Source organism: Plectropomus leopardus, chromosome 16 (genome assembly GCF_008729295.1).
Source record: "Plectropomus leopardus isolate mb chromosome 16, YSFRI_Pleo_2.0, whole genome shotgun sequence".
Classification (NCBI taxonomy): domain Eukaryota; kingdom Metazoa; phylum Chordata; class Actinopteri; order Perciformes; family Serranidae; genus Plectropomus; species Plectropomus leopardus.
The window spans coordinates 965694-990056 of NC_056478.1; the positions used below are offsets into that span (position 1 = coordinate 965694).

General features: G+C 46.0%; 1 protein-coding gene across 1 annotated transcript in view; it reads left to right on the forward strand.

Annotated features, from left to right (window-relative positions):
- Positions 1–24363, forward strand: part of cdc42bpb (CDC42 binding protein kinase beta (DMPK-like)) — a 36130-nt gene extending 11767 nt beyond the window's left edge. The window contains 35 exon segments of the mRNA XM_042503134.1: positions 1067–1267; positions 1914–2162; positions 2596–2844; positions 3162–3264; positions 4911–5044; positions 5133–5375; positions 6127–6237; positions 7262–7506; positions 7804–7909; positions 8006–8130; positions 8430–8535; positions 8690–8752; positions 11407–11555; positions 11648–11745; positions 12325–12404; positions 12662–12706; positions 14583–14657; positions 14746–14817; positions 14922–15027; positions 15318–15454; positions 15543–15682; positions 16624–16705; positions 16790–17006; positions 17647–17709; positions 18880–19121; positions 19753–20107; positions 20515–20612; positions 20722–20806; positions 21025–21142; positions 21220–21337; positions 21512–21536; positions 21539–21741; positions 22743–22851; positions 23753–23814; positions 24220–24363. Coding sequence (XP_042359068.1) covers positions 1067–1267; positions 1914–2162; positions 2596–2844; positions 3162–3264; positions 4911–5044; positions 5133–5375; positions 6127–6237; positions 7262–7506; positions 7804–7909; positions 8006–8130; positions 8430–8535; positions 8690–8752; positions 11407–11555; positions 11648–11745; positions 12325–12404; positions 12662–12706; positions 14583–14657; positions 14746–14817; positions 14922–15027; positions 15318–15454; positions 15543–15682; positions 16624–16705; positions 16790–17006; positions 17647–17709; positions 18880–19121; positions 19753–20107; positions 20515–20612; positions 20722–20806; positions 21025–21142; positions 21220–21337; positions 21512–21536; positions 21539–21741; positions 22743–22851; positions 23753–23814; positions 24220–24342 — 4737 coding nt within the window. The 3' untranslated portion in view covers positions 24343–24363.

Below are 24363 nucleotides of genomic sequence, written 5' to 3' on the forward strand. Positions count from 1 at the left end.
ACTCACACAGTCAGCTGGGGCTGGGCGATATGGAAAAAAGTCTTATTATGATAATTTTTATTCATAATCAGTCGATAACGATATATATCACGATATCCATCAAATCACTATTTCTGTCGAGCTTAAAGGTTCCCTTTGACTCCTAACTGAGATGTGAAGATATCATCAGGTTTGGTTTAAATATTTATTTTCTGTCAGACATTGACATTTTTAGTGGTTTGTTTTTTGTCCTCATAGTTCACTGACACAGTGTCATGTGACCATGGTGTGTTGGAGTGTAATAAACATATGATTTATTATTATTTATTCAACTTTCCAGCATTATATAAAAATGAAAAGCTCCATCTGAAACAAACTTCAGGTAAATTGAAGCACATTGTGCTGATAAATAGTCCAACCTCTCCTGACTGCAGGACTCTGACTTCAGCTTCTGTCAAACTTCTGTGCTGTTAATCATTTTACTCAGGAATTAAAAACTTTTGAGCCGGCCTACTTTCCTATAGCTGCCGACAGCCTGCCAACATTCACAGTTAGAGAAAGGCTGAAAATAAGCTCATGTGCTTGTGGCCCCGGGCCCCCAAAACATTACATCTGCCCCTGGTAATAATAATGAGAGCTCAGCGCGAGCGGCCGGATGAGACACGGAGCGATGCGTCCTGCTGTTTCTAAATAATTCATCCAAAGTCTGATTAAAGCTGCAACTAACACAAGTCGTCTGTAGAGTCTAAAGAAGTCACTTTCACCTCTGCAGATGTGTCTGTTTCAGTGCTGTGGCTGTCAAACACTCAGCTGTTTCTACAGTCAAAGTCCTTCACTGTATTTGGTTCTCCGCGGCGCTATTCTTATTATCATTGGCTGTTCGTGTTGTTTGTCAAAACATGGCTGGAATGCGTTCAATCGACATATCGACTACGTCTCATAGTTCAATCGAGGAAAAGTTATATAACGATTGATATCGTTATCGTTTTATCGCCCAGCTCTACAGTCAGCACGTTGAGTTTGTAGTTTCTGTTTGAACCAGCTTTCAGAGCCAGCTGGTTTAACTGGACGGTGAACTGGTCTGCAGGTGCAGTCCTCGGTGGCGGTGGGCACTCCAGACTACATCTCCCCAGAGATCCTGCAGGCGATGGAGGACGGGATGGGCCGCTATGGGCCGGAGTGCGACTGGTGGTCTCTGGGTGTCTGCATGTACGAGATGCTGTACGGAGAGACGCCATTCTACGCCGAGTCGCTGGTGGAAACGTACGGCAAGATCATGAACCACGAGGTGAGGAACTTGCATTTTTAATCGTACCAATCATTCTGTATTATAAAGAAACGTCGGCCATTTGTAACAAATCAAACAGAATCCGGTGATTTATGACATTAAGCATTGACCTCTGACCTCTGACCTCTGACTCCGCTGTCTAATGCAGTGAGTCGGCACGGCTGCCACTGACTCAATATGGCGGCTGCGTTGACGCATCGTTCTAATAAACAGCAGCGGCGAAGGCGGCGTTCACGTACAAATGTCTATGCTTTACTAAGGTGTGATGTCATCGTGTGTAACGTGTGATGTCATCAGGTCTAAGTTGTGATGTCTTCTTCTGTGGTATCTGGCTGTGACGGACCACAGAGACATGTTGGACTCTGTAAGGACAGGTCTCCATAGTAAACAGGGATCTGAGTTCTGATTAAAGACTTGTCGTTTTGTCATGTCATCGGTGCGTCCTGTCAGACTCGTCGAGATGAGGACAGGCGGAGCTGCTTCCTGTCTCGGCTCCGCGGCTGTTTCCAGGTTACCGGCTCGTCTCCAGACTCCCGTCCCGCTTCCTCTTTTCTAAATCAGAGCTGGTCTCAGCGGACGGACGCCGGCGCTCTCATTATCTCTGTGCGTCCTCTTTACACTGTCTGTCCTTGCTGCCTGTCTCCAGGAGCGCTTCCAGTTCCCGTCCCACGTGACCGATGTTTCCGAGGACGCCAAGGACCTGATCCAGCGCCTGCTGTGCTCACGGGAGCGCCGCCTCGGCCTCAACGGGATCTCCGACTTCAAGAGCCACCCGTTTTTCAGCGGCATCGACTGGGACAACATCCGGTCCACTGAGGCGCCCTACATCCCCGACGTGTCCTCGCCCACAGACACGTCCAACTTCGACGTGGATGACGACGTCCTCAAGAACCCGGTGAGGACAGACACCACAGAGTCCCTCAGGTCCTGACGGGAGTCTCTCAGGTCCTGACAGGAGTCTCTCAGGTCCTGACTGGAGTCCCTCAGGTCCTGATGTGTGTCCTTCAGGTCCAGGACAGACAAAAAAACATAAAAACATTCTTAAAATTCACAGTTAGTTATTTTTAATTATTTTTCAGAGTCTTGTTTGCCCTTTTAAAATTTCTTTTTCTCTTTTAAAAAAACAAAACAACTTTTTGGTATTATTATATATATATATATATAATTATTATTTATGTATTTTTTAAAAAACTTTTTACTAACTCTTTGATCATCATTTTTTGTTGCTCATGGGTTTCTTCCCCATAAAAAAAAAAAAAAAAGCCAGTTTGCTCGGGTTAATGTCCTCTGTCCCTGCGTCCAGTCTGACCAGTCCGTCTCTCATGCAGGACATCAGCCCTCCGATGTCTCACACTGGGTTCACTGGGCAGCACCTCCCCTTCGTCGGCTTCACCTACACCACCGACAGCTGCTTCTCCGACCGCGGCTCGCTGAGCCGACCGGAGCTGCTCGGAGTCCGCCAGGAGGGGGAGGGGCAGGAGGGAGGAGGAGGAGGAGGGGGGCAGGAGGTGGAGGCCTTCGAGAGGAGGATCCGCCGCCTGGAGCAGGAGAAACAGGAGCTGAACCGCAACTGCAGGGTGAGACACACTCAGTTACTTCAACATGCTGTGAAATACTTTGAAATACTTTAAAATAGTTAGATTTTAAGTAATACTGATGCTCTACCTTATTGGTATTGATTGATGCAGTACTTATGCCATATTGATGCAGTACTGAAGCAATACTGGTGCTGCACTTTGTTAGTACTGAAGCAGTATTGATGCTGTACTGATGCTGTACTTTGTTAGTATTGATGCAGTACTCTGTGTGTAGTACTGACGCAGTATTAATGCAGCACAGATGTAATACTGGTGCTGTACTTTGTTAGTACTAACGCAGTACTCTGTGTGTAGAGTCGACTCAGGCGTTGGCAGCTCCTCGAGGAGGAACTCTGAGTCGAGACAAAGAGATCAAGAAGCTGAACGAAGAGATCGAGCGTCTCAAGAAGAAGCTGGCAGGTCAGTGTCCTGTGTGTCCTCTCTCTGTGTCTCCTCTCTCTGTGTCTCCTCTCTCTGTGTCCCTCTCTCTGTGTCCTCTCTGTGTCTCCTCTCTCTGTGTCCTCTCTCTGTGTCTCCTCTCTCTCTCTCTGTGTCTCCTCTCTCTCCTCTCTCTGTGTCTCCTCTCTCTGTGTCCTCTCTCTGTGTCTCCTCTCTCTCTCTCTCTGTGTCTCCTCTCTCTGTCTCCTCTCTCTGTCTCCTCTCTCTGTGTCTCCTCTCTCTGTCCCTCTCTCTGTGTCTCCTCTCTCTCTCTGTGTCTCCTCTCTCTGTGTCTCCTCTCTCTGTCTCCTCTCTCTGTGTCCTCTCTCTGTCTCCTCTCTCTGTGTCTCCTCTCTCTGTGTCCTCTCTCTGTGTCTCCTCTCTCTGTGTCTCCTCTCTCTGTCTCCTCTCTCTGTGTCTCCTCTCTCTGTGTCCTCTCTCTGTGTCTCCTCTCTCTCTCTCTGTGTCATCTCTCTCTGTGTCTCCTCTCTCTGTGTCCCCTCTCTCTGTGTCTCCTCTCTCTGTCTCCTCTCTCTGTGTCTCCTCTCTCTGTGTCCTCTCTCTGTGTCTCCTCTCTCTCTCTCTGTGTCATCTCTCTCTGTGTCCCTCTCTCTCTGTGTCCCCTCTCTCTGTGTCTCCTCTCTCTGTGTCTCCTCTCTCTGTGTCTCCTCTCTCTGTGTCTCCTCTCTGTGTCCTCTCTCTGTGTCTCTCTCTCTGTGTCTCCTCTCTCTGTGTCTCCTCTCTCTCTCTGTGTCTCCTCTCTCTGTGTCTCCTCTCTCTGTGTCTCCTCTCTCTGTGTCCTCTCTCTCTCTCTCTCTGTCTCCTCTCTCTGTGTCTCCTCTCTCTGTGTCTCTCTCTCTGTGTCTCCTCTCTCTCTGTGTCTCCTCTCTCTCTCTGTGTCTCCTCTCTCTGTGTCTCCTCTCTCTGTCTCTCTCTCTCTGTGTCTCCTCTCTCTGTGTCTCCTCTCTCTGTGTCTCCTCTCTCTGTGTCCTCTCTCTGTGTCTCCTCTCTCTGTCTCCTCTCTCTGTCTCCTCTCTCTGTGTCTCCTCTCTCTGTGTCCTCTCTCTGTGTCTCCTCTCTCTCTCTCTGTGTCATCTCTCTCTGTGTCCTCTCTCTGTGTCTCCTCTCTCTCTCTCTGTGTCATCTCTCTCTGTGTCTCCTCTCTCTGTTTCTCCTCTCTCTGTGTCTCCTCTCTCTGTGTCCTCTCTCTCTGTGTCTCCTCTCTCTCTCTCTGTGTCATCTCTCTCTGTGTCTCCTCTCTCTGTTTCTCCTCTCTCTGTGTCCCCTCTCTCTGTGTCATCTCTCTCTGTGTCTCCCTCTCTGTGTCCTCTCTGTGTCATCTCTCTGTGTCCCTCCTCTCTCTGTGTCCCCTCTCTGTGTCCCCTCTCTCGTCCTCTCTCTGTGTCTCCTCTCTCTGTGTCTCCTCTCTCTGTGACGGGGTTCATACGGTCATTAAAAACCTGAAAAGTCTTGATAGAAATGAACCCTGTCATTTTACTGTAGTAAAGTGATGCAGATGTAATACCAGTTGCAGTAGCAGTACTTTCAGAAGTAGTGGTTTGAGTACCAGCAGCAGTATCGTGGTCTCTGATTGGCTGTGAGTAAGCCCCGCCCCTGTGCTGCGGCAGACTCTGATAGGCTGGAGCACCAGCTGGAAGAGGCGGTCACACTGCGACAGGACTACGAGAGCTCCGCCTCCAAACTGAAGACGGTGGAGAGACAGGTGAAGACGCTGAGACAGGAGAAGGACGACGTCCACAAGGTATTTAAACCGATCCCAGAGCGTGTGAGTCATGTCCCCAGTATGCACTCCCCAGTCTGACCAGTATATGTCCCCCCCGTGTGAGCAGCAGCTGGCCGACTCCCTGGAGCGTCTGAGGAGTCAGACGAAGGAGCTGAAGGAGGCGCACTCTCAGAGGAAGGTGGCGCTGCAGGAGTTCTCCGAGCTGTCCGAGAGGATGGCCGACCTGCGCTCGTCCAAACAGCGTCTGTCCCGCCAGCTGAGGGACAAAGAGGAGGAGATGGACGCCCTGCTGCAGAAGATGGACACCATGAGGCAGGACATCCGAAAGACCGAGAAGAACCGCAAGGAGGTGAGACAGGTTGTCCTATATTATGAGAAGGTGAGACAGGTTGTCCCTTTATAAGAGGAGGTGAGACTGGCTGTCCTTTGATAGGAGGAGGTGAGACAGGTTGTCCCTTTATAAGAGGAGGTGAGACCGGCTGTCCTTTGATAGGAGGAGGTGAGACAGGTTGTCCTTTAAACTGTGAGATTATGTTGAAAGCTCATGAAGAATAATTTTGAGTGTTCAGTGTAAAAATGCCTGAAACACCAAAATAAACACATTAAAAGTCTAAAAAGGAATAAAAAATAATCACTGAAAATCAAAAATAAAAAAAAAATAATTATTCATCAGAATAATAATAATAATAATCAAAATTGATAAATTAAAATAAATATTAATCAATAATAAATTAATTTATAATAAAAAATATTATCCATTTTAACGTCAGATTTGTTTTGTTATAAAATGATTAAATAAATAATAACTCGCAGCTGTAGTTCCTCTGTTGACCACCAGAGGACGACGGACTTCAGCACATGTTAACATGTCAGCAGGAACACGGCTGTTCTCGTGTTTCAAGCCTCTGGGACCCAAATCACTTCAGACTTTCTCGTTATGAAATTCAGGGTCTTACATGCAAAATAAAAAGCATCAAACATGATCGGACATCATACAATCATCAGTACAATAGAAATAACTGTATCTTGTAACTTAACTGCTGAAAAATACAGGAAGCAGGGCAGACCTTCAGAATAAAAGTCTCTTCTGTGTTTGTCAGCTGGAGGCTCAGCTGGACGAAGCGAAGGCGGAGGCTTCGAAGGAGAGGAAGCTGAGGGAGCACAGTGAGGTTTACTCCAAACAGCTGGAGACAGAGCTGCAGAGCCTGAAGGTCAGAGGTCACTGACACACACACACACACACACACACACACACACACACACAGCTGTTCCTGTACCTGTGAGGACCCTCTTTGACATGTTGTCCCCTCTGAGCCCGGCGCTGATCCGAAATGTTTTTCTGATCAGTTTGTATTATTTTTTTGTATGATCCGTCCTGCTTTTTCTTTCGTAAGATTTTTTATTATATTTTTATTTAAAACTTATTGTTGTATTTTAAAGAAAGATTGTTGATTTGTCACTCTTCTGTTTTTTAATTTTATTTTATTTTCTAAAATTGTGATCTTTTAAAATCAAATGTCGTTTTTTTTCTTTGAACATTTTTGACGATTTTTAAAGAAAACATACCCTCTAAACACACTTACACAAGTAAATTTACATAATCTAAATCTACATACATTCTCTGAAACAACCATCAAAACGCCTGTGGGTTCTTTTTCAATGCTGCATTTCTGTACAACTTTTTGTCGATTTTAAAAATAAAAAGTTAGGCAAATGATTCTTTCTCCAAAACATTTTGGTGATTTTTGAAGAAAAAATGTCTTTTTCTTTTAAATTTTTTGTCGCTTTTTTCCCTTTAATTTTAATTTTAATTTTAATTTTAATTTTTTTTGGTGATTTTTGAAAGAAAAAAATCTTCTTTTTTAATCTTTGTCTTTTTTCTTTTAGTTTTGTGATTTTTAAAGAACAATTGTGGCCATTTTTTTTCCTTTTAAACTTTTTGGCGATTTTCTAAGAAACAATGCCTCCCAAACACGCGAGCCCAGGGTTTTAGGAAGCATGTTGAAACAAAATTCAAAGACTCCAAAATCTTTCCAGGTTTTTCATGGCCTCTCAGACTGGATTACTCTGGAAAAGGCGACCAACCCGATAATCTGTAAATAAAATAAAACATGTTAAAGAGGAAAAAGTAGAAATGACTTCAAAATAATAATTTTCACTGAGTTCATCTGCTGAAACATCACTGATATCATAAACCTCAGTAACCTAAAGGGGGCGTGGTGGTTCTGGTCTTAGTCTCAGCAGGGTCGGGGAGCAGCAGCTGGGGGGGCGGAGTCTCAGCAGGAGCTGTCCCGCCTGAAGGCGGAGCTTGATAAGAAGGTCCTGTTCTACGAGGAGGAGCTGCTGAGGAGAGACTCCACCCACTCCTCCGAGATCAAGAACCTCCGCAAAGACCTGCAGGAGTCCGAGGGGGCGCAGCTCACCGCCAACAAGGAGCTGTTGCAGCTCCGAGACAAGCTGGACAAGGCCAAGAGGGACAGGTGAGTCCAGGTCCAACAAGAGGGCCTGGTGAGTCCAGAAGCAGGTCAGAAAACAGGGACTGATGAGTCCAGAACAAGAGGGACAGGTGAGTCCAGAACCAGGTCAGACAACAGTGACATGAGAGTCAAGAACAAGAGGGACAGGTGAGTCCAGAGCAAGAGGGACAGGTGAGTCCAGAACAAGAGGGACAGGTGAGTCCAGAACCAGGTCAGACAAGAGGGACAGATGAGTCCTGAACCATGTTCAACAAGAGGGACAGGCAAGTCCTGAACCTGGTCTTGTTCTTGTCCCTGCAGACAAACAGAGATGGATGAAGCTGTTGCTGCTCTGAAGGAGAAATCTGAACGAGAGAAAAACATGCTGACAGAAGAAAACCGCAAACTGACAGCTGAAACTGACAAGGTGACAAAGTCCTGAACTACTTAAGTCCTGTAGTCCTGTAGTACTGTATTACTGCCGTATGACAGATCAGTATCAGTAACAGTGCTTTTCTCTCAGCTGTGTTCGTTTGTGGACAAACTGACGGCTCAGAATCGTCAGCTGGAGGACGAGCTGCAGGATCTGTCATCCAAGAAGGAGAGTGTCGCTCACTGGGAGGCTCAGATTGCCGAAATCATCCAGTGGTGAGTCCCACCTGCAGGGGCCGCTCTGTGTGCAACATTCAATTTAATTTGATCTATTAAGCCCATTATCACAAATCACAGTTTACCTCAGAGGGCTTTACAGCATAAGACATCCTTCTGTCCGTAGACCCTCAGAGCAACGAAGAAAAAAGCATGTCTGAGCCAGCCCTAACTATAAGATTTATTAAAAAGAAGTCTTAAAACTACTCTTACATGTGTGTAATGTGTGTGTAATGTGTGTGTAACGTGTGTGTAACGTGTGTGTAACGTGTGTGTAATGTGTGTGTCTATGGTTTCAGGGTCAGTGATGAGAAGGACGCTCGTGGTTACCTTCAGGCTCTGGCCACTAAGATGACGGAGGAACTGGAAACTCTGCGCAGCTCGAGTCTGGGAACACGACCTCTGGTAACACACACACAGAACCCGTCCTCCTGTGTCTGTCAGTAGTACTTCCTGTGTCAGTAGTACTTCCCGTGTCTGTCAATAGTACTACCTGTGTCATTCAGTAGTACATCTTGTGTCAGTAGTTGTTGTTGATTTGTTTCACTCTGCGTCTCAGCCTGAGTCAGGAGTGGCCACGCCTCCTAAGAAGCCCTGGCCTCCTATTGGTGGAGACCGCAGGGTGAGTGTGTCAGTCACTGCTTCCAACCAATCAGGATTCACTCAACCTTGCTATGGGCGGGGCCGACAATGCATGCATGGCTATTGGCTAGTGTGTCTGTCATAAAGGGTTTCAAGGATTTCCATGGTGCTTGAAGAACTTGCGGTTTTCTGAAAACAACAGTGAAGACTTTAAGGCTCCTTGAAAGATGTTAGTGTCATACAGGGGCCTCAGAGTCATTGAGGAAGTTCCAGGGGTCCTGGAGAACTGCAGTGGTCCTGCAAGGTCTGAACAGTGGATTATGGGAGTCCTTCATGTACCTTTAGTTTGGGTCCCAGTTGTCCTTAAGGGGTATGCAGTAGCTCTTGAGGGGGTCCCAGGAGTCCTTAAGGCAGTGATACTCAACTTAAGGCCTGTGGGCCAAATTTGGCCCCTGATAGGATGGAGGCCCCCCCTACAATAAAAATAAAGTGATGGACACTGTGAAATGTTTTTGTACTTTTAATCTCCATAAGGTGTCAGAGTGAATAAAACAGCATCAAAACAGAGCTTGTTGTTTAAAAAAAAGAGCCAGTGGAGGATCCCCCAAACCCCCGACAGAGGTCCTAGATAAGACACTAATGTCCTAAAATCCTAGAAATGTACTAAAATCCTAAAGACATACTAAAATTTAAAAAAAGTTCTAAAATCCTAGAAACCTCTTAAAATCCTAGAAATGTCCCAAAATCCTGCAAATGTCCTAAAATCAGAGAAATGTCCTTGAATTGTAGAAATGTCCTAAAATCCTAGAAACGTGTGGGGCTGCTGTCACTGGCCCCTGGTCTCCCGTTATTTTGTAAAAGTGGCCCCCAAACAAAACAAGATCTTCTTTTGGGGGTCCCAGCAGATTTTAGGGGGTCCCGGTTGTCCTTGAGGGGTCTGAACTGGGTGGAGCTCTGAGACCAGGTTTTCCAGTCCAAGGTAGGGTTAGTGTCACATGATGATGTTGTGTGATGATGTCATATCACCCATCAACCAACTCAGTGACATCATCGATCGGGAGGTCACATGGGGTCAGGTGTCAGGGTCAAATGGCGCTGTGTGCGTGGGCTGCTCTGATTGGCTGACCGCTCTATCTGTTACCACCAATCAGGGGAAAGTTCAGGTGCTTCCAGACACCTGAGAGCGCTGTGGTCCACCTGTGGCCTCATCAGACAGGAAGTGTCGATCAGAAGCTGATTCATTTAATCAATTAATGATAATATATCAATAATAGCAATGATTGGATCAATCACTTCTTGTAGGCAGTGGTTACTGTGGTGGTACTATGGGATGTCCTGATCAAGTTCTTTTGCCCCGGTCCGAGTCATCTGATATTGATTATCTGCTGATACTGAGTCCAGATCCGACCCTTGTGTTTACCTGGATAATCCAGCTGCACACTTTAGATACTTTAAAGTTATTCACATCAATCCAGTGTTTAACAGCTGTGCCAGGCAATGCAAGAAAAATGTCTGTGTTCAAACACTTCCTTCAGGATTTTCTTTTAATTTTTGCAAAATAACAGTACAAATATTTTTATATGGCTCCTATCACATTTCCACTTAGTGTAGCATTTTTAATGTAAAACCACAAAGTAAAAAAAAAATTCACAATTCCACTTAGTGAAGCATTTCTTAAAATATCAAAGAAAAATATTTTCACAATTCCACTTAGTGCAACACTTTATTCCAATAAAAAGTAAACAAAGTAAAATGTGTCAATAAAAACTGCTCATAGATCCATTCAGTGAACGCTATAAATGAGTCTTATAATCAAACTGTTTTAGCTGAACTTCAACATTCCCAGTCACAACAAATAAAAATCTCTCACAGATAAGCTTTTTTTTAATAGAATTATAGTAGAACTAATTTGCCAAATGAAAACAACAGAAATTTCACTCCTTGGTGCAGCAGCTTCAGCTGAACATGGAAAAAAAAAATCAGTTTCTACTTATTTCAATATGACCTGAATCACGTTTGTTTACCACGCCTGTGTGATGTAAACAAAGGATCAAAGTAACCGATTCCCAGCAGTTCCCAAAAACATGTTTTGATCAGGCTGAAATTGATACTTTGGATTCGACCAGGACATCCCTAGTTGCTATGGTTACACACTCGTTGCCTGGAAGCACATTAATGATTGGTGATGTTGCCGGGTGGAGCGGGTGGTATCTGCTGCGGGTGGAGCTCTGCTGCGGGTCCAGCTCTGCTGCGGGTGGAGCTCTGCTGCGGGTCCAGCTCTGTTGCGGGTGGAGCTCTGCTGCAGGTGGAGCTCTGCTGCGGGTGGAGCGGGTGGTATCTGCTGCGGGTGGAGCTCTGCTGCGGGTCCAGCTCTGCTGCGGGTGGAGCTCTGCTGCGGGTCCAGCTCTGTTGCGGGTGGAGCTCTGCTGCAGGTGGAGCTCTGCTGCGGGTGGAGCGGGTGGTATCTGCTGCGGGTGGAGCTCTGCTGCGGGTCCAGCTCTGCTGCGGGTGGAGCTCTGCTGCGGGTCCAGCTCTGCTGCGGGTGGAGCTCTGTTGCGGGTGGAGCTCTGCTGCAGGCGGAGCTCTGCTGCGGGTCCAGCTCTGCTGCGGGTCCAGCTCTGCTGCGGGTGGAGCGGGTGGTATCTGCTGCAGGTGGAGCTCTGATTTTGACCAGCCGTCCCCTCTCCCCCTCAGGACCCCCTGTGGAAGGTGCGGCGCAGTCAGAAGTTGGACATGTCAGCGCGTCTAGAGCTGCAGTCGGCGCTGGACGCTGAGATCAGAGCCAAACAGCTGGTTCACGACGAGCTGCGCAGAGTCAAGGCCGCCAACATCAGCCTGGAGAGGTCAGAGGTCACACACCTGCTCACCTGTTTGTCTCTCTGTCTCACCTGTCTCTCTCTCTGCCTCACCTGTCTGTCTCTCTGTCTGTCTGCAGTAAGCTGAAGGAGTCTGAGGAGAGGAGTCGAGAGATGGGGGAGCAGATGAAGAGTCTGAAGAGGGAGATGGAGGACAGTCGCTCCCGCTCTGATAAAGGTGAGTCCCTCAGAGTTCAGTCCACCTGTCCCTGTCCCCTCAGGTGAATCTCTCCTGATGTGTTAATATGATGAGTGGCACATAATAATATATTATAATAATAATAATAATGATACCTGTCCTAGAGTGTCCTCCATGTTTCACATCTGTCCCAACTACAACAGCTCAATTAAATGAACTTCACATTTAGTATTTTTCTAGGATTTGTAGGACATTTCTAATATTTTAGGACAATTCTTTCACAATGTTTCTAGAATTTTAGGACTTTTTGGGACATATCTCATAATTTAGGACATTTCCATTTTCCCTCTTTTTTTGATGTTATGAACTCCTGAAGCTGCTTGATAAGGAGTTGATGATTTCAATCATCATCGTTGGAGCGGGGACAGATGTCAAACATGCAGGACACTCGAGGACAGCTTTGGGAAACGCTACTCTAGAACCTCACGTGGTTTCTTCTCTTTGCAAGTCGGTTCAGTCACAGTATCAGTGTCCTCTCGTCCACATCCTCGTCTGGCGCCGTGAGTTTGTGGTGTGGGACAGACAGGAGGACGCCTCTAACCTTTTGTGTCTCTGCAGGTCTGAAGCTTCCAGACTTCCAGGACTCCATCTTTGAATATTTCAACACGTCTCCTCTGGCGCCTGACCTCACCTTCAGAGTGAGTCACCTGTCTGTCTCTCTGTCCCACCTGTCTGTCTGTCTGTCTGTCTGTCTGTAAAAAAAACCTTCATGAAGATGATGATGATGTAACTTCACCACATGCTCTGCTTTAGATGAACAGTGTCTTGTAATTGGTCCGTGATCAACCAATCACAGTGCAGAACTCAGCAGGCAGCAGGTCACATGATGATGATGTCACACGATGTTGACGATGTCACTCAGGTGTTGTTGTTTGTTTCTCTCTGCACCATGGAGGCGTCGGTTTGCTCCGCCTCCTCGCTGCTCGCTCTCTGGGAAGACGTAAGTTCAGCCGCCAGGTGTACCCACAATCCCCTGCTTACCGCACCCTCACCCACAATCCTCCGGTGCGGAGCCGTCAGACCTAACCTCAGACGTAGCTGCTAGCTTCGCGCTAACACCGGGCTGTAGTTGTAGGTGACGTAGAGCTCAGCGACTTTACTTTAACTTCAATGACCTCACCACTGATGTGATTGGCTCCGCCCACACACACACAAGCCCCGCCTCCTTGCAGTCTGAGCCTCATTGGCTTCGATTTTAGGACGATTAACTAAACTTTATGACTCTTCTGCAGTAGTTCTACCTCTGTGGTACTACTGTGGTGCTACTGTACTGCAGTACTGCAGTATTACTACAGAGATACTGCAGTATTTGGGAGTACAGGGAGCATTAACAGTAGCTCAACCCGATTTCACATCATTCAAAGTGTTTGTTGATGAATCAGTGAAACCAGCCGGCAGTGACACGTGTGTTTCAGCATCTCTCGCACCTGTAAATACAAGGTTCATACGGTCATGAAAAACCTGGAAAATCATGGAATTTGCAAATAGCAATTTCCAGGCTTTCTAAATTTACCCTGAAAGTTTTGGAAAAGTCATGGATTTTTGTTTCACAATCCTGTGTAATAACACATGATGCGTTCAATAAAAAAAAAAAACAGTTTTGTTTCTTTAAATATAGCCAAAAATTTTGAATCAAAAAACGATCATTTGTGAAAGAAAAATCGTCTAAATTGAAAAAAAAATCACCAAAACATTTTTACAAAAGAATTGCCCCAAAATTTTTAATGTAAAGATGGTATTTCCGCTTAAAAAAGTAATTCAGAAAAATCACCAAAAATGTTTATAGAAAAAAAAGCCTTTTTTCTTCTTTAGAAAACACCCAGAACTTTGAAATAAAACAAATCACCAACATTGTTCTTTAAAAAATGCCCAAAACTTTTAAAGGAAAAAAACAAAAATGTTTTCTTTAGAAATTGTCCAAATTTTCAAACAAAACAACCCTGTAAATATAAAAATATTTTTCACCTCAAGCTCATATTTCAGTAAAGTTGTTGTTTGGACGTTCGCTGTGATTTTGTTGTTCACTGCTTCTCTTGTAGATTATTAATAATTTTATTGGTGTATCTATAAACGCACTGTTTGTCACTGCTGTCAGAACATGTGGTGTATAAGTACACTCTAGATAGTGTATGAGTCTACACTGTATAGTGCGTACTTAAACACTATATATTGTGTACGTATGCACTGTGTTGTGTCGGCATGTGAGCGCTTCAGGTTTCCTTCATCAACCTGTGACATCACAGAGTGAACGTTACATCACTGAGGTCCTCCCTCATTTCGCTCAGAACAGTGTAACCATGGTGACTAGATGGGATACTATGGTCTGTGACAAGACAGTCAGAAGCCTCCACAGGGGGGCGCTGGAGAGCTGATACTGCAGGAGGTGATCTGAGCGAGACTCCGCCTCCTCTTCATCACTCAGTGAACACATGATGACATCACTCAGCGTTACCTCTCATTCTGCCTGATTTTTGCCCAGCTTTTCTCAGATCAGTCAGCTGTTCTCAGATCAGTCAGCTGTTCTCAAATCAGTCGGCTGTTCTCAGATCAGTCAGCAGTCCTCAGATCAATCAGCTGTTCTCAGATCAGTCAGCTGTTCTCCGAACAATCGGCTGTTCTCAGATCAGTCAGCTGTTCTTAGATCAATCAGCTGTCCTCAGATCAGTCAGCTGTTTTTAGATCAATCAGCTGTCCTCAGATCAGTCAGTCCCATTGTGTTGTGTCCACGGTGTCCACAGTGTCTACGGTGTCCATGGTGTCCACAGCACTTAGACATGTTGATGTCTCTCTGAACGTTTCCTCTCTTTGACCTGCAGACTGCAGACATAGACTCCACCCCCCAGAAATCGGAGACCACACCCCCCTCGCCTTCCACCACCTCTGAGCACGAGGTCAGTCACAAACCCTGAGTCAGTCCACTGTTGACTTCACTGTGACCTTTGACCTTTGTCCTGAGTCTGGTCCTCTTTGTTTCCACAGGAAGTTAAAGCGGCATCAGTCCCAGCAAGCCCCTCTCCCCCCTACCAGAGCTCCGCCCTGACCACACCAAAGGTACGCCGCCGCCTCCGGCTAACGTTACAGTTATGACAGTTTCATGTTAAACCATTGTGTGTGTATGTGTGTGTGTATGTGTGTGTGTGTGTGTTTGTTCACAGCCCAAAGCTCACCAGCTGAGCATCAAGACCTTCTCCAGTCCCACCCAGTGCACCCACTGCACCTCGCTGATGGTCGGACTCATCCGCCAGGGATACGCCTGCGAAGGTACACAACAACACACACTGATACACACTGATTGGGGGTTGGACTGTGATGTGGGGACGGTGTTTGAAAAGTCCAGGCTGATGCAGAGACAGAAACATGATGTTGGGGACACATCATCAGGACGGTGTCTTCTGGTCAGGGTAGTGGTCAGTGTAGAGGAAACAAGATTACTGACCCTGGTATTTGTCAGGGGACAGGTCAGCAGTCCTCAGTGTCTCGGTGTCCTTTACACTGATCTGACATTGTCCCCTGTAAAGTGAAGGTTCCTGATTCTGTCCCTCTGTCTTCAGTGTGTTCCTTCATCTGCCACGTGTCCTGCAAAGACCACGCCCCCCTGGTCTGTCCAATCCCAGCAGAGCAGGCGAAGAGGCCGCAGGGCATCGACGTCCAGAGAGGAATTGGCACCGCCTACAAGGGCTACGTCAGGGTGAGTGAAGCAGCACTGATGCAGTACTGACGCAGTACTGATGCAGTAGTTCTACTGCAGTTCTCACGTGGTGGTGTCTCTGCGTCAGATCCCGAAGCCCAGCGGGGTGAAGAAGGGCTGGCAGCGAGCGTACGCCGTGGTCTCCGACTGTAAACTGTTTCTCTACGACATCCCAGAGGGGAAGTCCACCCAGCCCGGGGTGGTGGCCAGTCTGGTGCTGGATCTCAGGTACCTGTCCACTTGTCTGTCTGTCTGAGGCATTATGGGAAGGCTTCAGAAAAACAGGGATATTTGTAAAAGTTGCAGTGCTTTTGAGAAGAAAATTTAATAAACTGAGTTTTTGGAAATCGTTGAGAAGGTTCAGCCCCACAGTAGTCTATAGAAGGTTCTTTCAGTCTTGAGAAGGTTTGTTAGTCTTGTGAAAGTTTGGTTGGTCTTATAAAGGTTCACTTCATCTTGAGAAGGCGTTGTAGTCTAGTCTTGAGAAGGTTTGGTTATTCTATAGAAGGTTTTAGTTTATCTTGAGAAGGTTAAGTAGTCTTGAGAAGGTTTAGTAGCCTTGAGAAGGTCTGGTTAGTCTAGAAAAGGTTTGGTTGGACTTGCAAAGGTTTTGTAGTCTTGAAAATGTTCAGTTAGTCTTGTAAAGGTTTGGTTAGTCTTAAGAAAGGTTTGGTTAGTCTTAAGAAAGGTTTGGTTAGTCTTAAGAAAGGTTTGGTTAGTCTTGGGAAGGTTTGGTTAGTCTTGGGAAGGTTCAGGTAGTCTTAGGAAGGTTTGGTTAGTCTTGGGAAGGTTTGGTTAGTCTTGGGAAGGTTTGGTTAGTCTTGGGAAGGTTCAGTTAGTCTTGAGAAGGTTCAGGTAGTCTTAGGAAGGTTTGGTTAGTCTTGGGAAGGTTCAGTTAGTCTTGAGAAGGTTCAGGTAGTCTTAGGAAGGTTTGGTTAGTCTTAAGAAAGGTTTGGTTAGTCTTGGGAAGGTTTGATAGTCTTGTGAAAGTTTGGTTGGTCTTGTAAAGGTTCAGTTCATCTTGTGAAGGTATGTTTCGTGTTGAAGGTTTTTGGGGTGTAGCAGACCAGCGTAAACAGTGTTTTTGGAAATTTTGGTCTTCTGATGTTGAGTTCTTCTTCTGTGTCGTCTGATGCTGAATTGGAAACATTTTCTGGTGTGATTCTCAGAGAGGAAGAGTTTTCTGTCAGCTCCGTCTTGGCATCGGATGTGATCCACGCCACCAGGAAGGACGTCCCCTGCATCTTCAGGGTAGGACAGCCCGCCTGACCCCTCACTGTTTGACCTTTGACCTTCAGGTGTACTGACCCTAAGTGTTGTTTTTGTCTGGATCAGGTGACGTCGTCACAGCTGATCTCGCAGCTGTCCTCGGTGTCCTTGCTGGTGCTGGCGGAGACCGAAGTGGAGAAAAGGAAGTGGGTCAGGATCCTGGAGGGTCTGCAGAGCATCCTGGCCAAGAACCTGCTGAAGAACCGACAGGTCCACGTTCTGCACGAGGCCTACGACGCCTCGCTGCCCATCATCAAGAGCACGCTGTCCGCCGCTGTGCTCGGTCAGTACCAACTTCTGCTGCTGAAGGACTGAGTGCTGATACTCTGTGTTTCAGTGCAGGTCTGATTCTGGTTTTTAGGGAGAACCCTCATTTTTGGTGGCATTGAGGTACATACAGTAACCTGCAAACAAAAAAGCAGCAAGTTTTGGAAAACTAAATTTACCCTTAGAGTTCTGGAAAAGTCATGAAATTTGTTCCACAAACCTGCATAAAAACACACGATTTAAACCAAAAAAACATTTTTTTTGAATGAAAAAAAATCTTTGAAAGAAAAAAACTGCCAAAAAAGAAAGTTTTTTTTTATTTAAAAAGGAAGCCTTTTTTTTAAATAAAAGAAATTCACCAAAATTTTTCCTTTTAAATTGCCAATAGCCAATAAGGAGTATAGGTGGTCATTTCAGAGAATGTGTGGTCCGGATTTATGGATATGAGGAGTGTTAAGAGGGTGTTTGGGGAGGGGCAGTTTTTGAGGATAATTTGCTTCCAAAGAAGGTTTATTTTTAGGTAAAGAGCATTTTTGATAGTTTTCTCTGATGAATCCTTTATACTCTGTAATTCTTATGTGCAATAATATTTGTTGTGTGAATTGTGATTATAGAATCAAACTGATGGTTTTTAAAGACGTTTTCTCTCTGTGCAGATCGGGAGAGGATCGCCCTGGGAACTGAAGACGGACTGTTTGTGGTCGAGGTCACCAGAGATGGTGAGACAGACAGACACAGAGACATAGACAGACAGACAGGTAGACAGAGAGACAGACAGCTGATATCCAGCTGTTTGAATGTTTATTTTCAATAATTCTGAGTAGAAAATCCTCGTGTCACGTACATAAAATCAAACAGCGCTGAGCAACTCTGCATCTGTTAGTTTAATTTTAGCTCCTTAAAAATAGGCCTGCCAACCAGTTGAAGTGTCGGCTGTATTTAGAATATGTGAAACCACGTCTTTCCTTTGCTGTCAGTCAGCCTTACCTGATGGGGAACTGAAAGTGTTTTCTCAAAGCCGTCAGACTTGAGAAGACAGAAGTTTCTGACCTTCATCATCAGTGTGAGAGAGAGAAAGACGAGCAAATATTCAAATACTGCTTTCAGTCAAAGAGATATAGATTTTTTAAAGTGTTTTTTAGTAATCTGTCTTTCTGCGGCCCCGTCCACAGCAGGAATATGTTTAGTTTCTGAGACGGTAGATTTATCAAAGACGATATTAAACACAGGACATAAAATTACTTTATTTTTTAATCAGGTTGCTCTCACTGAGATTAAGAATCTCTTTTTTTCAGTGAGACCTGACCGAGACGGTCAGCAGTGAGGACACAAAGCTGCAGACAGAGACACAAAGGAGACATATACAAACACACACTAAAATCAGCATTAAAATACAACTTTCTATGGAGTCGAAAGAGAGCTTTCTGGAAGTACAACAACCAGACAAAAACACTGACACCCTGTAGAATCTGCAATAATCAATAATAATAAAATAATTAGAAATAAACAGAAACATCCGATCGATCGCTGCGTCGTTTTTAACCACATATCTTTGCGTGTCACAGTTAGGGCTGAAAATGACTTCAGAAATGAAGGAATGAATGAGTACTTTGTGTCGGTTACATGGATCATACAAACAGTTTGATTCACGCAATTTTTTTCATTCCGTAAACAAAAAAGGAAACAGGCTGAAGGCTAATTTTTGTGTATCTAAATTGACCAAAGGAAAACTCAGAATAACAGCAACATTAAAGAAACAAAAGAAATGATTTATAGTCAGAACCTGTCGCACGATGAACATTCACGCTGTTATTAAACACTGTAACCGTTCCTGAATTATTTTACATTATGATGCTCCGTAAACGACTAACCTCTCCCTCTCTCTGCAGTGATCGTGCGAGCTGTGGAGAGTAAGAAGGTTTATCAGATCGATTTGATTCCCAAAGAGAAGATCATCGCTCTGCTCTGCGGTCGCAACCGCCACGTTCACCTCCACCACTGGGGGGCGCTGGAGGGAACCGAGTCCCCCTTCGACATTAAGCTGGCGGACACCAAAGGGTGCCAGGCTCTGACCACGGGCGTGCTCCGCCCGGGAGGCCCCGCCTGCCTGCTGGCTGCCGTCAAACGTCAGGTAACGACAGCGAACCGGGTCAGCAGCGATATGAAAGTTGATGGTTATCATACCGTTAACATCCGCTTCCCTACGAGAACAAAAAAAGCAGAGCTTGTGGGGGAGTGATAATAATACTTTTTAAAAAAGGAAGTACATTTCCAGTAGCTTTGTTAGACATACAATGTTAACATTTGAGCCATTGTACTTATACTTTCTCTCAGTAGTATCCACTGCTGCCGTCTGTTTACAGATCGTCCCTCAAACTGAGCTCTAAAGTCAGTGCAGAGTCCATATGTCCTGTATGACATCAAGCCATCGCTTCTTTTTGGGAGGTTCAGGTTTATACCAGCTTCTCGTTACAGCTTTCCTAGCTGCTGTAAGGAGTATCTTATCTAAGTATCGGTCCTTCCTTAATATTACTGGGAAATATGACCCGAGTACTAAACAGTACATGATAATGGAATCTTATATCCAAGTACATTAATCAGGACTGAATGTTTATCTTCCCAGAATGGTTTCAGTTTTTCACAAATCCGAAAAGTGTGCATGTGGTGTGCACATGAAAAAGTTTTCATATTTTGTCCCTAGAACTGTGTGTGAATGCTGTAAAGAACAAAGAACTTGTCTCTCTGTGGTTCTGGTCCTGCAGGTTCTGTGCTACGAGATCATGCGAGTGAAGCCTCACTACAAAAAGCTGTGGGAGGTGCAGGCGCCCGGCGTGGTGCAGTGGTTGGGGATGGTCAGGGAGCGGCTGTGTGTCGGGTATCCGTCGGGCTTCGCCCTGCTCGCCCTGCAGGGGGAGTCGTCCCCCATCAGCCTGGTGAGCCCGGCCGACCCGTCACTGGCCTTCCTGGCCCAGCAGCCTCTGGACGCCTTGCACGCCCTGGAGGTGGGCTCCGCCGAGCTGCTGCTGTGCTTCAGTCAGCTCGGCATCTACGTGGACGGACAGGGACGCCGGTCCAGGACCCAGGAGCTGATGTGGCCCGCCACGCCGCTCGCATGCAGTACGTCACTCACATCTGAACAGACTCTGTGTTAGTATGGAAATAAAACGTTCAGACAGGTGAGCTCAGACAGGTGAGCTCTGACAGGTGAGCTCTGACAGGTGAGCTCTGACAGGTGAGCTCAGACAGGTGAGCTCTGACAGGTGAGCTCTGACAGGTGAGCTCTGACAGGTGAGCTCTGACAGGTGAGCTCTGACAGGTGAGCTCTGATAGGTGAGCTCTGACAGGTGAGCTCTGATAGGTGCAGCTAGTTGGTCTGTTGTGTCTCAGGTATACAGGTGAGATCTCTGTTCTCGTGGCGGTTGTACCTGTTTGTGTGTTATTACGATGGTCAGTTTCAGCGGGTGATAGCATTGATGACATCATTAAGGTAATACTCAGCGCTGACAGGTAATCTGTGTCTCCAGGCTCTAACTCCTCCCACCTGACGGTCTACAGCGAGTACGGCCTCGACGTCTTCGATATTCACACCATGGAGTGGGTCCAGACCATCTCCCTCCGCAAGGTAACCAATCACATCTCAGCACTGCTGAAAGCCAGCCAATCAAGGCTCAGCCAACAGTCAGTCAGAGTTTAGATTCGGCCAATCACATCACATCTCTGTGTGTCCTCAGATCAGACCTCTGAATGTTGAAGGGACGTTAAACCTGCTGAGTTCAGAACTTCCTCGTCTGATTTACTTCAGCAACACCTCGTCAGGTAACAACCTGAATACACACTGAGCACACCTGGACACACCTGAATACACACTGAGCACACCTGGACACACCTGAATACACACTGAGCACACCTGGACACATGTTGAACAAATCTGGACACACACTAAACACACCTGCCACCCTTAAGCTAACCTGTCTCCTCCTGTCTGTCTCCTCCTGTCTGTCTCCTCCTGTCTGTCTCCTCCTGTCTGTCCTCAGAGGGAGACCTCACCATCCCGGAGACATCGGACCACAGCAGGAAGTTGATGGTTCGAACTCGCAGTAAGAGGAAGTTCCTGTTTAAGGTTCCTGAGGAGGAGCGACTTCAGCAGAGGAGGTGACTGATGCTCATGTGTACCCTGTGTATTCAGTGTGTACTCTGTGTGTACTCATGTGTACTCCTTGTACTCTCAGGGAGATGCTGAGGGATCCTGAGCTCCGATCGAAGATGATTTCGAATCCCACCAATTTTAACCACGTGGCTCACATGGGACCAGGAGACGGCATGCAGGTCCTGATGGACCTCCCTCTGGTAACTCACTGCTCCTCCTCCTGCACTTCCTCCTGCACCTCCTGCCGGCATGTTCTCCTCCCTCACCTCCTCTCCCCTCCAACAGCTCTGTTCATCACACTGACTCCTCCTCTCTGCTCTCCTCCTCCTCCCCCTGTCTCACCTCCCTCACCCCTCCTCCTCCCTGATGTTCAGGTGTGTGACTTCACCTCCCTCTCCCCCTCCCGTCTCCCTCCCCCTCCTCCTCCTCTTCCCGCCACACCCTCATCTCTCCCCCCTCCAACTTTGAGCACGTCTATCACATGACGTCGGCGTCGGCCGGCGCCTTCTTGCAGAAAGACGCCTCCTCTTCCTCCTCCTCCCAGCAGAGCCTCCTGCAGCCTTCCTCCTCCTCCTCCTCTCCCTCCACCTCCTCTCTGGGAAGGGTAGGCCAGCTTCTCTCTATCTCCCCCACTCCTCCTCCCTCTCCTCCTCCGCACTCCCTCACTCCTCTCCTGCCTGGTTTGCAGTGTTTGGTTCTCCAGGTCGATGCTGCGTTCACACCTCAGGGTTCTCACGGTCATGGAAGTCCAGGCCATTTCACAGGCGTATTTTCCAGGCCAGGAAAATCCTGGAATTGTGTTGTCTGTAATAAATAAAATAATGACATAAATGTAACATAACAGTTAAAGAAAACAGGTTTGAAAGGCATGTTTACTTGCAAAGTTTTTGGTGTTTTTTGTTTCTCTTTTTTTTACTCTTTGCAGTTTTCATAGAAAAGAAAAGTCTTTAAAAAAAACACCAAAAAGACACAATTTGTAAAAGACAGAAACTGAACAAATCATGTAGGATGTCGAAATTATGTTTGGACAGTCTGAATCTTACATGTTTGAAAAATAAGCGAGATAAGGAAAAAAAGATGGGGTCCTTAAAAAGTCAAGGAAAAGTTTTAAAATTTTGTCCATGATAATGTGTGGGAGCCCTGACACCTGCAAGCATTCACACCTGCAGTCTTTACATCTTTAAGCAATCACACCTGCAGTCTTTACATCTTTAAGCATCACACCTGCAGTCTTTACATCTTTAAGCATTCACATCTGCAGTCTTTACATCTTTAAGCATTCACACCTGCAGTCTTTACATCTTTAAGCATTCACACCTGCAGTCTTTACATCTTTAAGCGTTCACACCTGCAGTCTTTACATCTTTAAGCAATCACACCTGCAGTCTTTACATCTTTAAGCATTCACACCTGCAGTCTTTACATCTTTAAGCATTCACACCTGCAGTCTTTACATCTTTCATTTAAGTCTTTCACACTTTGCAACCTGCAGTCTTTACATCTTAAGCGTTCACACCTGCAGTCTTTACATCTTTAAGCGTTCCTGTCTTTACATCTTGTAAACATCCTGTGTGTCTGTGTGTGTGTGTGTGTGTGTGTGCGCAGAGTGTTATGCCTTCTTCTCAGGATGACTCAGTTAAAGATAAGCCCCGCCCACTCTCCAGTATCTCCCGGCAACAGAGGAGCAAGACACACATCACACGCACAGCCTCAGGTACACACACACACACACACACACACACACACACACACACACACACACACACACACACACACACACACACACACACACACACCCACACACACCCCCACAGCTGAAAGACACAAAACAAAGTTAAAGTTTAACTGTGTAGAGTACACTTTATATTGTAAATGTTGTGCAGTAAATAATGTGTAGTACATGCATGTTTTTATTATTGTGTAGTTTATAGTGTGTTAGTTAATACTGTGTAGTACATAGTGTGTAATAAATACTGTGTAGAATGTATTTTGTAGTAAATACTGTGTAGTACATACTGTTTAGTAAGGGCAGTGTAGTATGTAGCATGTAGTAAATGCCATGTAGTATGTAGTAAACACTGTGCAGTGTGTAGTCTGTAGCAAATAGTGTGTAGTTTGTAGTGTGTAGTACATACTGTGTAGTAAATACCATGTAGTATGTTTCATGTAATAAATGCATACCATGTAGTTTGTAGCGTGTAGTAAATACTGTTTAGTATGTAGTGTGTAGTAAAGACTTTGTAGTATGAAATGCATAGCAAAAACCATTTCGTGTGTAGAAAACGTAGAAAAAACGAAAAAAAGTAGTGTGTAGTAATACTGTGTAGTTAAATACTGTGTAGTATGTAGCGTGTAACAATTGCCATGTAGTTTGTAGTGTGTAGTTTACACTGTGTAGTTTGTAGTGTGTAGTTTACACTGTGTAGTTTGTAGTGTGTAGTTTACACTGTGTAGTTTGTAGTGTGTAGTTTACACTGTGTAGTTTGTAGTGTGTAGTTTACACTGTGTATTTGTAGTGTGTAGTTTACACTGTGTAGTTTGTAGTGTGTAGTTTACACTGTGTAGTTTGTAGTGTGTTGTGATGTCATCTGATATCTGTGTTGTTACTTGTTCAGATTTTGGGGGAGGAGCTTCATCTCGCAGCATCTCTGAACCGGACCAGGACCTGGACCGAGAGGTTACACACGCACACACACACACACACGCACGCACACACACACACACACACACACACACACACACACACACACACACACACAGAGAGAGTCACCATGTCTCTCTCTCTAACCGTGTCTCTCTCTACCTGGCTTTCTTTAAGTATTTCTTGCTCTCTATAACCGTCTCTCTTTCTAACCGTCTCTACTTGTCTCCCTCTACCCATCTCTCTCTGTCTCTAACTGTCTCTCTCTGTCTCTAACTGTCTCTCTCTGTCTCTAACTCTCTCTCTCTCTCTCTCTCTCTCTCTCTCTCTCTCTCTCTCTCTCTCTCTCTCTCTCTCTCTCTCTCTCTCTCTCTCTCTCTCTCTCTCTCTCTCTCTCTCTCTCTCTCTCTAACCGCGTGTCTCTCTCTCGCCCCAGCCGGACCGGACTCGGACTCGACCAAACACTCGACCCCCTCCAACAGCTCGAACCCCAGCAGCCCCCCCAGTCCGAACTCGCCCCACCGCAGTCAGCTGACCCTGGACGGCCTGGAGATGGACCCCTGAGGCTCCGCCCCCCTCCCCCCA